Source organism: Prionailurus viverrinus, chromosome C1 (assembly GCF_022837055.1).
Source record: "Prionailurus viverrinus isolate Anna chromosome C1, UM_Priviv_1.0, whole genome shotgun sequence".
NCBI lineage: Eukaryota > Metazoa > Chordata > Mammalia > Carnivora > Felidae > Prionailurus > Prionailurus viverrinus.
Window position 1 is genome coordinate 168503283 of NC_062568.1, and position 12271 is coordinate 168515553.

Consider the following 12271-nt stretch of genomic DNA (forward strand, 5'->3'; position numbering starts at 1 on the left):
TTCACCCTGAAACTATTTGATCTTGGAGTTTTGCTTGTTGGGAGGTTTTTTTTTGGTTTTTTGGGTTTTTTTACTGATTTAATTTAGATTACTGATTACTAGCAATCAATCTATACAAATTTTGTATTTCTTTCTGATTTAGTATTGGAAGATGGTATATCTATAGGAATTTGTCCATTTCTTCTGGGTTGTCCAATTTTTTTGGCATATAATTGTTCATAATATTATTATCCTTTGTATTTCATTACTTTCAGTTCTTTCTCCTCCACTTCTGCTTGTATTTATTTAAGTCCTCTCTCTTGTTTTTTTTTTTTTTTTTTGATGAATTTGGCTCATGGTTTATCAATTTTGTTCATCATTTTGAAGAACTGACTCCTGGTTTCATTGATCTTTTCTAATTTTTTCGTCTCAATTTTGTTCATTTCTGCTCTCATCTTTATTATTTCCTTCCTTCTACTAGCTTTGTGCTTTGGTTTTTTTTCCTAGCTCTTTTGGGTATAAAGTTAGGTTGTTTATTTGAGATTTTTCTTGTTTCTTGAGGTAGGTCTGTACTGCTGCGTCCCAAAGATTTTGTACTATTGTGTCTTATTTTTATTTGTCTCCGTGTATTTACTTTGTCCTTGATGTCTTGTTTGACTCATTCATTGTTTAGTAGCATGTTGTATAGCCTCCACGTAGTTGTGTTCCTCCCACATTTTTTCTTGTAACTGATTTCTAGTTTCATATTGTTGTGGTTGGAAAAGATCCTTGGTATAATTGCAGCTTTCTTAAATTTACTGAGACTTCTTTTGTGGCCTTAACTGATCTATCCTGGGGAATTTTGCACATGCACTTGAAGAAAATGTGTATTCTGCTGTTTCGGAAGGAATGGTCTGTATGCTTTTAGGTCCATCTGGTCGGATGTGTGCTTCAAACCTACTGTTTCCTCGTTCGTCTTCTGTCTGGATGATCTATCCATTGATGCGAGTGGGTAATAAAGTCCCTTATATTACTGTATTACTGTCAATTCCTACCTTTAAGTCTGTTAATATTTGCTTTATTTATTTAGTTGCTCCAATGTTGGGTGCATAGATACTTAGAATTTTTATATCTTCTTGTTGGGTTGATCGATCCCTTTACCATTATGTGGTGCCCTTCTTTGTCTTTTGCTACAGTCTTGGTTTTAAGGTCTGTTTTGTCTGATAAAAGTGATAGCTGCCCTGAATTTTGTTTTGTTTACTTTTATTTAAATAGTATATGTTTTTCCCAACTTTCACTTTCAGTCTGTGTGTATCTTTAGGTCTGAAGTGGGTCTCTTATAGGCAGCATGTATATGAATTGTTGTGGATTTGTATGTGGATGTGGATGTATGTAGATTTGTCTCTATATCCATTCAGTCAGCCTGTGTCTTTTGATTGGAGCATTTAGTCTATTTACAGTCGATAGGTATTTACTTACTGTCATTTTGTTAATTACTTTTTGTATGATTTTGTGTAATTCTTTGTTCCTTTTTTCTTCTCTTGCTCTTTTCCCTTGTGGTTTGATGTCTCCTTTAGTATTACACTTGTCTTCCTTTCTTTTTATTTTTTTGTCTTTATTAGAGGTTTTTTATTTGTGGTTCCCATTAGGTTCATATGTAACATCTTATGTGTGTAGCAGTCTTTTTAATTTGATGGTCACTTAAGTTTGAACACATTCTAAAAGCAGTAAATTTTTACTTCCCTCTACGTGTTTTTTGATATCTTACTTTACAGCTTTTTATTTTGTGTATTTCTCAACTGATACTTGTAGATATAAGTGATTTTACTACTTTTGTGTTTTAACCTCCATATTAGCTTCATCAGTGATTAATCTATTTTTACTAAATGTTGGCTTTTACCTGTGAAATTTTTTCTTTAATGATTTTCTTCTAGTTTTGGCCTTTGCACTCAAAATAATCCCTTTAGCACTTCATATAAATCTGGTTTAGTGGTGATGGACTCCCTTTAACTTTTGTTTGAGAAATATTTTCTTTTCTCTATTCTGAATAGTAGCCTTTCTAGGTAGACTGTTCTTGGTGGCAGGTTGTTTTCTCCTCAATACTTTGATATATCATGCCATTCCCTTTGACCTGCAAAATTTCTGCTAGAAAATCAGCGGATAGCCATTTGGGGTTTTTCTTGTATGTAACTCTTTTCTCTTGCTGCCCTTAAAATTCTTTCTTTTTATCAGTATGTTTTGCCACTTTAATTATGTATCTTGGTGTGAACCTCCTTGGGTTAATTTCACTAGAGGTTCTCTTTGCCTTCTGGATCTGGATTTCTGTTTCCTTCTCCAGATTCAGGAAGTTTTCAGCTATAATTTCTTCAAATAAGTGTTCTGCCTCCTTTTCTCTCTCTTCTCCTAGGATCCCTATAATGTGACTGTTACTGTGTTAGATTATGTCCCTGAATTCCCTTAACCTTTATTTAACTATTTGTTTACTTTTTGCTGTTCAGCTTGGGTACTTTCTATCGCTCTGCCTTCCAGATGGCTGATCTGTTCTTCTGCATCTTCTAATCTGTTGATTCCCTCTTTTGTATTTTTTTTTAGTTATTGAATTCTTCATCTCCGACTGATTCTTTTTTAATATTTATTCTCTCTTTGTTGAACTTCTCATTGAGATTATCCTCTCTTAAGTCTAGTGAGTGTCTTTATGACCATTACTTTGAATTCTTTATCAGACATATTGTTTATTTCAGTTTCATTTAGCTCTTTTGCTGTAATTTTATTCTATTCTTTTATTTGGGACATAGTCCTCTGTCTCTTCATTTTGTCTAACTCTCTGTGTTTGTTTCTCTGCATTAGGGAGTTCAGCTACCTTTCCTGGTCTTAAAAGTAACGGCCTTGTATAGAAGAGGTCCTATTGTGTCCTATAGCACAATTCCTCCTAATTACCAGAATCAGGCACTCCAGGGATGTCTCCTTTGTGGGCTTACTATGTGCACCTTACTGCTGTGTCGGCGTTGTGATTGCCTTCAGACCAGCTGGCTTCAGTGACCTGTTTTCTCTGTTGTGAGCACACTGGGCAGTGTTGGTCCTGAGCTATTGTGAGGCCTGTCTGAGGCTGGGGTGGGGGGGGCTCCTAGGTGGGCAGGGTCAGCCTTCAGACTATATGTCTGCAATTAGCCTCTCTGCCACAGTTGTAGGCTCACCCAAAAGCAGGGCCCACTTCCTCAACAGCCAGTGCTTGAACTATGGGTGTGCTAGTGTTTAAGATTATCTCCCCTTCTCCCTAGGGCAGGAGTCACTTTGGAGTGATACTGGGTTCTGCTGGGGCCACATGCAGGGTATGGCCAGGCAGGAGCTGTTTTGAAGGGACACCTGCTGAAGTGGGTGGGCTGGGTGGGGGGGTGTCTGCAGGTGAACATGGAGGTGGGGCACATGTTGCTAGCAAGTTGGAGAGTTTTAGAGCTGGTTCCCACAAGTATCTGGCCATCTGGAGTGTTTGGGGGAAGAGAAGTGGTGCCCACTACTGCTTTTGTTCCTGGAGAAATCTCCTGAAGATTCCTGCCCTGACAGCACATGTTCTGAGATTAGTAAATAAAACTTAATGTACACTCCAGACACCTTTCATACTGCTGCTTTTGTGTTGTGTCTCAGCCAAGTTATTTAGTACGCTGGCTCTTTGAGAGGACTCAGATTCCTTTCACTGCCTTGTTTTCCCACAGTTAAGTCTGCTGGTTTTAAAAGCTCCTGTAGGTAATTAAGCCCCGTTGGTTTTCAAAGCCAGATGTGTAGGAGAGCTTTTCTTCCAATGCAGACCCCTAGTGCCTGGGGTGCCTGGGGTCAGGTCTGAGCCTACTTCTCTGTGCTTGTGGTGTCTCTCTCATTTTTGGTTAGTTTTGCTTGGAATTTTCTTCCCAACTGTGTCTCTACCCCCTTATCGTTTTCCATGTGGTTTCTGTACAATTAACCACGGAAGGTGTGTTCTTCCAGTCTTGAGATCATTTTCAGAGTTAGTTCCATAGATGTAGTTGTTATATCACTGTGTCTGTGGGACAAGGTGAGCTAAAGATAATCCTACTCTGCCATCTTTTCTAAATACTCCCCCACCATTGTTTCCTATAGCCTACTTCATTACTAGTTCAGTTTCTTTGAATGTGTTGATGTATTTCAGCAAGGATCTACGAGCAGTAAACGTGTGTACTGGTATTCTGAAAAGATCTTTGTTACTCCCTCACTTTTAATGACAATTTAGCTAGAAGATAATTTGGTACTGATATCTTTCCTCAGTATACTTATTATCCACAGTCTCCACCACTTACTGTTGCTAGAAAGAAGTCCATCGTAAGTCTGCTGCTCCTTGGTAATCTATATTTTCTCTCCCCCAGATTTTACATTTTTCTTTTTTTCTTTGACTTACGCTAACTTATTACAAACTGTGTTAAGTGTGGATTTATCATTATTTCTTATTGTTGAAGCTGTTTCAATAGAAGGATTTGTGTCCATTATTGACTTTAGAAGTCTTAGCTATTATCATGGGAATACTGATTCCTTTTCTTCATCCTTTTTCTTTTTCCTTTTCAGAATTCCTCGTCTTTATATTTTGAACCTTCTCATTCTGTCTTCCCCACTGTTAACTTCTCTTAATATTTTCCATCTCTTCATTCTCTCAGTGCTATATTCTGAATGACTTCCTTAGATCTAACTCATTCTCATTCTCTCTTCTGCTGTGTCTGGTCTGCTTTTCAACATCTACATTATTTATTTCAACAACTGTATTTATGATTTCTATAACTCCTGTCTCCTGTCCCTAAATCTACGTGGTTTTTTTCCCACACTCTTGTTTTTTGTTTTTATCTTTGTTTTTTTGTTCTCTTTTGTTTTGTTTTTGCCTAATGGCTTTTATTCCTTTATTTCTTTGAACATTTAAAACACTTATTTTTAAATCACTTGCATGTCATTCTATTATTTCTGTCGTTCTGTTATATCTGACTATCTGTGGTACCTCATCTCTTTGTGTGGTTTGCATTTTTTTTATACTATAAGCTTGTTTTATGTGGGGATTATTTCCTTTGGAGACCATAGGTGCCTTAGGTTGTGGAAACATCTTTACAAAACGATTTCAGATTGGCCTTACAAGAGAGGGTTGGATTTCTAGCACTATTGTGTCTCTGTGTCTCTCTGAAATACACACCATGCATTCAGAAACCCACTTGTACTTAGTGCTAGGTTTTCAAGTTTTCGGTTTCTCATGGGGGACTCTTTTAGCTCCTGTGATCAGAGCCAGATACCAAGCTTCCCTGCTGTTCCCTGGGAACCAGCACACATATTTTTTACAATTTGTTTTACCGATGAAATGGCATCTTGTGACTCTGAACTTTATGCTGACAGCTTGGATCTAACATCCCGTTCAGTGGAAGCCTGTGTCTGAGACTTAACTTCTGACTCAGAAAGTAAATCCTCGACCACCCAGTCATTAAGATCTTTCCTTATCTGTCTCAGTTTCCCTTTGCATATAATACATCTTTAGTTGTGACTTTCTTTCTCTATATCTGGCCCCTGGAGACTTTATTGATGTCTAGATGAGTTATGTGTTCTTCATATAATTCTCTGTATTGTTACGTTTTTTCAGAATTCCTGTAGGTTGAGAGTAGGGGTGGTGCGCCTTCCATATCTGTTTAAATCACCGTATTTGTCAGGCATGTTACTTCTCTAATGAAGAAAAAAAACAGAAAAAGTTTTAAAATGTTTAAAGCAATGTTTTATTTTAAGTAACCTTTTTGTTTCCTCCATGCTTCTCAGTGCTGAATTTGAAGAACCACGTAATTATGAGGCGACAATTTCATATCTGAAACACTCTGGCAACTCCATTAACCTGTGCACCGCAAAAGAAATTGCTGATTGTAAGTCTGCTAAGCCAATTAATACTGTAACCCTGTGTGGAATGAAAATGCAGCAAAAGTGGTATTTTCCCTCTAGCTAACTATGAGTTTAAAAATTCACAGCCATGCTGGTCCACCATCTCATTTCTTCCCCCCCACCCCCCCTTGTCTGGTCTCTTAAAAATAAAAATAAATCCATTTGGGCATCACTGCTATCTCACAACTCCTAGTGCTGCCTTCTCTCTACCCTTTCTATTCTCTCCTTCACCAATCTACTTAGATGCCTTGCCTTCTATAGATATGTGGGAGGGAAAATCAAGATAGGGCAATTCATTTTTCTTCCTTCCCCCTCCTATAGAAACTTCCTCTCTCTTCTTCTGGTGTCTTTCTTGAACTCCCCTGGTAACTCTGTGTGTGGAGAGGGAGATAACAGACTATGAGAATTAGGTCCCTGTGTTTAGTCTGAATAGCAGCAGAGAATTCATTTGATGGATCTGACCACTGGTTCAGAGCTAAGTCTTCCAGCCTCTGGTGTTGCCAACAAAGCTCAGACCTCTCTAGGAAGAAAGAGACCCTGTCAGGTAAGAAAATGAACAAGCAGGAACTCATAACATTTCTACAAGTTTCTGTGTCTTTGTTCTGCCTATAGGACCAGCCGATTCTCTATAAAAGGCACAAATATTTGTGTCAGAATGAACACTAATATTACTGAACCTATACTGTGGGCCACAGTTCTGTGGTTCTGTGTGTTCTCTGGGCTCTCTGTGTACATCCTTGCTGCTACAGCAGTTCTATTCGCCCACTTTTTGAGACCGGAAACTGAGTACTAGAGAGATTGAGTTGTACAGGGTCACACAAGGAATATATGGTAAGCTCTACTGTGAAACGGGCTCAGGCTGCCTCTAAGATGCCTGCTCTTTGCAGTATTTTTCTGCTTCTCGCTCAAGAATGTTTTTGCTTCCCTGGAGAGAGGGTTAAAGAGAGATCATCTGATTCAGCTTCTTTATTGTATGGAGAAAAGACCCAAGGCTCTGGGAGAAGTCATTTGCCTGAGGATACAGACAGAAGAGGTTTGTGGAGTAGGAGTTGGGATCCCATTGAAATTTCGCTTTCCTCCCCCAGGAACTAAAGGGTTGGAGAACCTCTTTCTGACTCTTCGACTGGGCAACGTTTGGACTCTTCCCTATGGCTTGTAAAATACTAGCCTCAAGAAAAGCAACTCCTTTCCCCTCTCACCTCCATAAGGCAGGATTGTTCCATTCTTGCGGTGTCTGGGCACCAACATCAGAATATGGCTTCTCAAATTCTAACATTTAAAATGTGAATCACCTGAGGATCTTGCTTAACATATTCTGGTTTGGTACCTCTGGGGTTGGACCTGAAAGTCTTCATTTCTAACAAGTTCCCTGGTGGTGCTGATGCTGCTGGTCTACAAACCATGCTTTGAATAGAAAGGCCGTGGGCTCCATTTGGACTAAATTCCAACTGCACGCCTTTCTACAAGGGCTCACAGGGCCATTTAGATGCGGCAGTCAGAGCCTATACGTTCTGTCTCTGGATACATAAGACCTTCAGAATGTCCCCCTCCCAAGTGGTTGTCTGAGGTCCTGCTTGGGTCTCATCCCTAAGTCCCAGGACAGACTGGGCTGCAGAGAGAGCAGCTCATGGGGGGTGGTGTAGGTGTGGTTTGGACATGTGCAAGGCCCCTTGTCATGAAGGGTGAAGGTGCATATTGAAAATGAGAAGCTGGAGGCCTGCATTTGATCTCCTCAGGCGACACATGTTCAAGGTGAACCTGCCAGGGGACATCACCTGAGGTACCCACAGAAGGAACCACTAAGTCAAGCCTCTATACAGTCTTTCCCTGAGGGTTCTTTGTGTACTTCCCAAAGAGACAGGTGTTTATGACTGAAAGAGAAAGGGCTCAGAAAATAAGTCACTGATTCAATGGAGAGTAACAGAGCATAGGATAGCAGAAAGGGAGGAAGGTGGGAGACAGGTGAGGGTGGTGAGGGTGTCCCTTGCCAAAGAGAATATCCTGCTGGGAGGTAGGGTTGACATACCAGGGCTGAAGAAGCTGAGGAACTATAGCCCAGGGTCAAAAGGATCTTGTTACATGTCCCCACCCCTTTCCTTGTTCGTCTTTAAAGAGCCAACCAAGGTGAAGTTACCCTATGGGGGGGGGGGAGGGGAGGAAGAGGGGAGGAGGAGATGAGCTCTTTTACCTCCACTTGTACTTACTCATTTGACTCTTCCCCCATTTATTTTCCGTTATCTTTATATCACTTAATGAATGATATTTGAACCTCAGTGTCTTCACCTGTAAAATGGGCCTAATATTTCCTTTGTGGAGTTGTTCTGAGACTTGGGTAAAGCAAGACATTTGAGGTCAAGTGGAATTGTGCTTCTGGAAAGATGGAGCATATATACTTTTCCCTATTGCCCCTGCTAAGTACAGCTAGAACAGTCAGACAGTATATGTAAAACAAGCATAAGAAAACTAGAAGACTCTGAAGGTAGAAACAAGAAGGTGGACCCGCTAGAGACCTGAAGACCCAAGGACGAGTAGGTGGTGAGTTCCTTGTGTTTTCTTCTTGCCTCATTTATCTCAGAGTTGGAGGTGAAGAAGTTGGCAGTCCGGAAACACCAGTGAGCACAAACAGAAAGAGGTCCAGCAAGAGCCTGTTCTGTCTAGCCAAAGGACCAGAAAAGGGGCAGCCTAGAAAAAACAGAACGCCTCAAGACAATAACTGTTCCTCTCCCGCCAAACGTCACAGAAAAAACCGTGGCTCCGTCCTACCAGCCAGTGCTGAGTGGGGAGCCTAAGACACCCTCATGAGGCTGCAGTACACATCCCAACAGCTCTGCTGAGGTGGTATCAGAGAAAGTCAGGTCAGAAGCTGGGACTTCCATCCCTGCCAGGAGTAAAAAACCCTTCACCTACAGTGGACGTCCGTGAAGACCACGTGGGGAGCTTGTATTCCAGTCTCCCGCCCATCAAGCAATAACAAGGTGCCCTTTCTTTTCCCTCTTGGGATGGTGTTAGAGAAAACCTAGTGGAGAGTCAGGACTTGGACAACTACCCAGCAGTAAGGATGCCAAATGGGGAATAATAGCAAGCACTCCTACCACTCCCAGCCTTATCAGCAGAAGCTGAGTGCGGAACTGGAGTGCCCAGTCCTGCCCAGCAGTCGTGAAGAAACTTGCCCTCATCTGCGTTATCAGGAGGCCAGGAAGTGGGGAACCTGGATGTGTTCCCTCACCCGACAGAAAAGAGTCACCCCCATTTCTGCCACCAGGAAAAACCAGCTAAAATAGAAGCTTCCAATAATATCCAGAGTCTCCTAACATAATACTTAAAATGCCCATGGTGTCAATAGAAAAGTACTCATCATACCAAGAGCCAGGAGAGTGTAAACTTGAATGAAAAGAGGTGATCAGTAGATGCCAACATTGAGATGACTGAAGTAGTAGAATATTCTGACAGAGACTTTAAAGCAGTTGTTACAAAAATAGTTCAGTGTTGGGGCGCCTGGCTGGCTCAGTCTGTTGAGTGACTCAGTCCTGATTTTGGCTTGGGTCATGATCTCATGGTTTGTGGGATCAAGCCCCACTCCAGGCTCTGTGCTGACAGTGTGGAGCCTGCTTGGGATTCTCTCTCTCTCCCTCTTCCTCTGCGCCCCCCTTTCTCTCTCTCTCAAGATAAAAAACATTTTAAAAATGCTTGAGTAATTATGAACATGACTGAAACACACAAAAAATAGTTTTATTTTTGGAAGAAATGGAATGTCTCTGCAAAGAAATGGAAGATGTAAAAAAAAGAAACAGAAATGTTAGAAGTGAAGAATACAATAAAAAATAAAAAGCTTACTGGATGGGCTCAGCAGCAGAATGAGAAGAGAAGAATCCATGAACTTGAAAGAAATGATAGAAAGTATCCAATCTGAACAGCATGGAGAAAAGCGACTGGGGGAGGGGTGATGAACAGAGAGTCAAGGACCTGTGGGACTATGACTTAAATTGTAGTACTGGAAAGATTGGGGAAAGGATGCTACTGAAGAAGTACTTGAAGAAATGATAACTGAAAACTTCCCAAATTTGGTAAAAGGCATAAAAGATTGAAGAAGCCAAGAAAACCCCAAAGAAGATAAACCTGATCTACACAAAAACATAATCAAACTTCTAAAAAATAAAAAGTAAACCTCTTGAAAGTAGCAAAGAAATGATATATTACCTATAGGTGGAAAACAATTTTGAATGACTGAATTTCTCCTCAGAAACCTTGAAAGCTAGAAGGAAGTGGCACAACATTTTTCAAGTGCAAGAAGAAAAGAACTATCAATCCAGAATCCTATTACCAGTGAAAATATCCTTGAAGATTGAAGGGGAAACCAAGACATTCTCAAATGAAGGAAAACTAAGAAAATTTGTTAGAGCAGACCTATCCTGAAAGAATGGCTAAAGGAAGCTTTCTAAACAGAAAAGAAATGATAAAAGGAAGGATCTTGGACCATCAGTTCAGGAGAAAAAACAATGGAAAAGAATACAAATGTGAGTAAATGTGACACACTTTTCTTCTTTTGAATTTTCTAAATTATGTTTGCTGGTCGAAGCAAAAACTGTTAACATTGTCTGATGTAGTTCTAAATGTATATAAAAGAAATATGTAAGACCATTATAAGGAAAGGGTTAAGGGATGTAAAAGGAAGTAAGGTTTCTATACTTCACATTAACTGATAAAATGTCCACACCAGTAGACTGTGATAAGTTATGTGTACATATAGTGTAATCCATAGAACAACCACTAAAACAGGTATACAGTGAGATATAATTTAAAAAAACCACTACAGATAAAAAATAATTCAAAAAAAAATGCTCAAGTAACCCATAAGAAAACAGGAAATCTCAGAAGAGCAAAAAACAGAATAAACAAAAAATAAAAAATAAAAGGCTGACTTAAGCCCTAACATAACAATGATTGCATTAATTACATTAAATGTAAATTGTCTAAATATGCCAATGAAAAGAAAGGGATTGGCAGATGTAAATTTAATCCAAAGAATGTAGGTATGGCTATATTAATAACAGATAAAGTAAACTTCAGAGCACAGAAAATTATGAGAGATTCAGAAGGACATTATGTAATAAGAAAAGGGTCAATCCATCAAGAAGACAGAACAATCCTAAATGTGTGTTCACCGAGCTCCAGAGCTGTAATATATGTGAAGCAGAAACCGAAAGAAGAAATAGACAAATAGGCTTATAGTTTGAGACTTTAACACCCCTCTCTCCACATTGACAGAACACCTACTCAGAAAATCATTAAGGATACAGAAGAATTCAGCCACACCATCAAGCAACAAGATCTAACTGATATCTATAGAATGCACAACAGGAGCAGAATACATATACTTTCAAGCACCCATAAACATATACAAAGATAGACTATATTCTGGCCATAAAACAAATCTCAACACATTTGGAAAACTTGAAATCATAGTGTATTTTCACAATGTAATCAAACTGGAAATCAGTAACCAAAAGATAACAGAAAACTCTCTAAACACTTAGAACCAAAAACACACCTTTCTAAGTAATCCATGGGTCAGAAAGTCTCAAGGGTAACCAAAATATATATTGAACTTAATGAAAATGAAAATATATAAAAATCTGTGGGACATAGCCTAAGGAATGCAGAGGAGAAATTAATAGCACTAAATGTTTACAATAAAAAATAGGAAAATCTTTAAATCTAAGATCTTACCTCAACACAGAAAAAGAGAAAAATAAATCTAAAACAAGGGGAATGAACAAAAGAAAGATCAAGAACAGAAATAAATGAAATTGAAAACAGAAAAGCAATAGAGAAAATCAATGAAAGCAAAAGCTTGTTCCTTGAAAAGATCAATAAAATTGACAAATGTCTAGCAAGAGTAACAAAGAGAGAAGACACAAATGAACGATATCAAGAATGAAACAGAGATACCATTACAAACTCTGCAGACATCAAAAGGGCAGTAAGGATATTATGAACAATTCTACACGTCTAAAGTTGACAACTTGAAGAAGGAACAGTTCTACAAAAAGCTCACAGTACCTCAAGTAACCTAGTATAAATCATTTGAATAGCCCTATGACTGCTAAGGACATTGAATCCATGATTTTAAAACTCCCCCCAAAAAGCTATAACACTGTGTCAACGATACTTGAATTAAAATTTTTAAGTAAATAAAAAACTAAATTCCCAAAAAAGGCTATCTCAAATTCTAGGGACTTTTCTTTTTTTTTTTTTTTTTTTTTTTTAATTTTTTTTTCAACGTTTATTTACTTTTGGGACAGAGAGAGACAGAGCATGAACAGGGGAGGGGCAGAGAGAGAAGGAGACACAGAATCAGAAACAGGCTCCAGGCTCCGAGCCATCAGCCCAGAGCCTGACGTGGGGTTCG

The 12271-nt window shown here is 39.2% G+C and overlaps 1 protein-coding gene across 1 annotated transcript in view; it reads left to right on the forward strand.

Moving 5' to 3' along the window:
- FYB2 (FYN binding protein 2) overlaps nt 1-12271 on the forward strand; it is a 129107-nt gene that overhangs the window by 67049 nt on the left and 49787 nt on the right. Inside the window, exon 5 of the mRNA XM_047870744.1 lies at nt 5746-5846. Within this exon, the coding sequence (XP_047726700.1) occupies nt 5746-5846 (101 nt within the window). The remainder of the gene's footprint in view (nt 1-5745; nt 5847-12271) is intronic.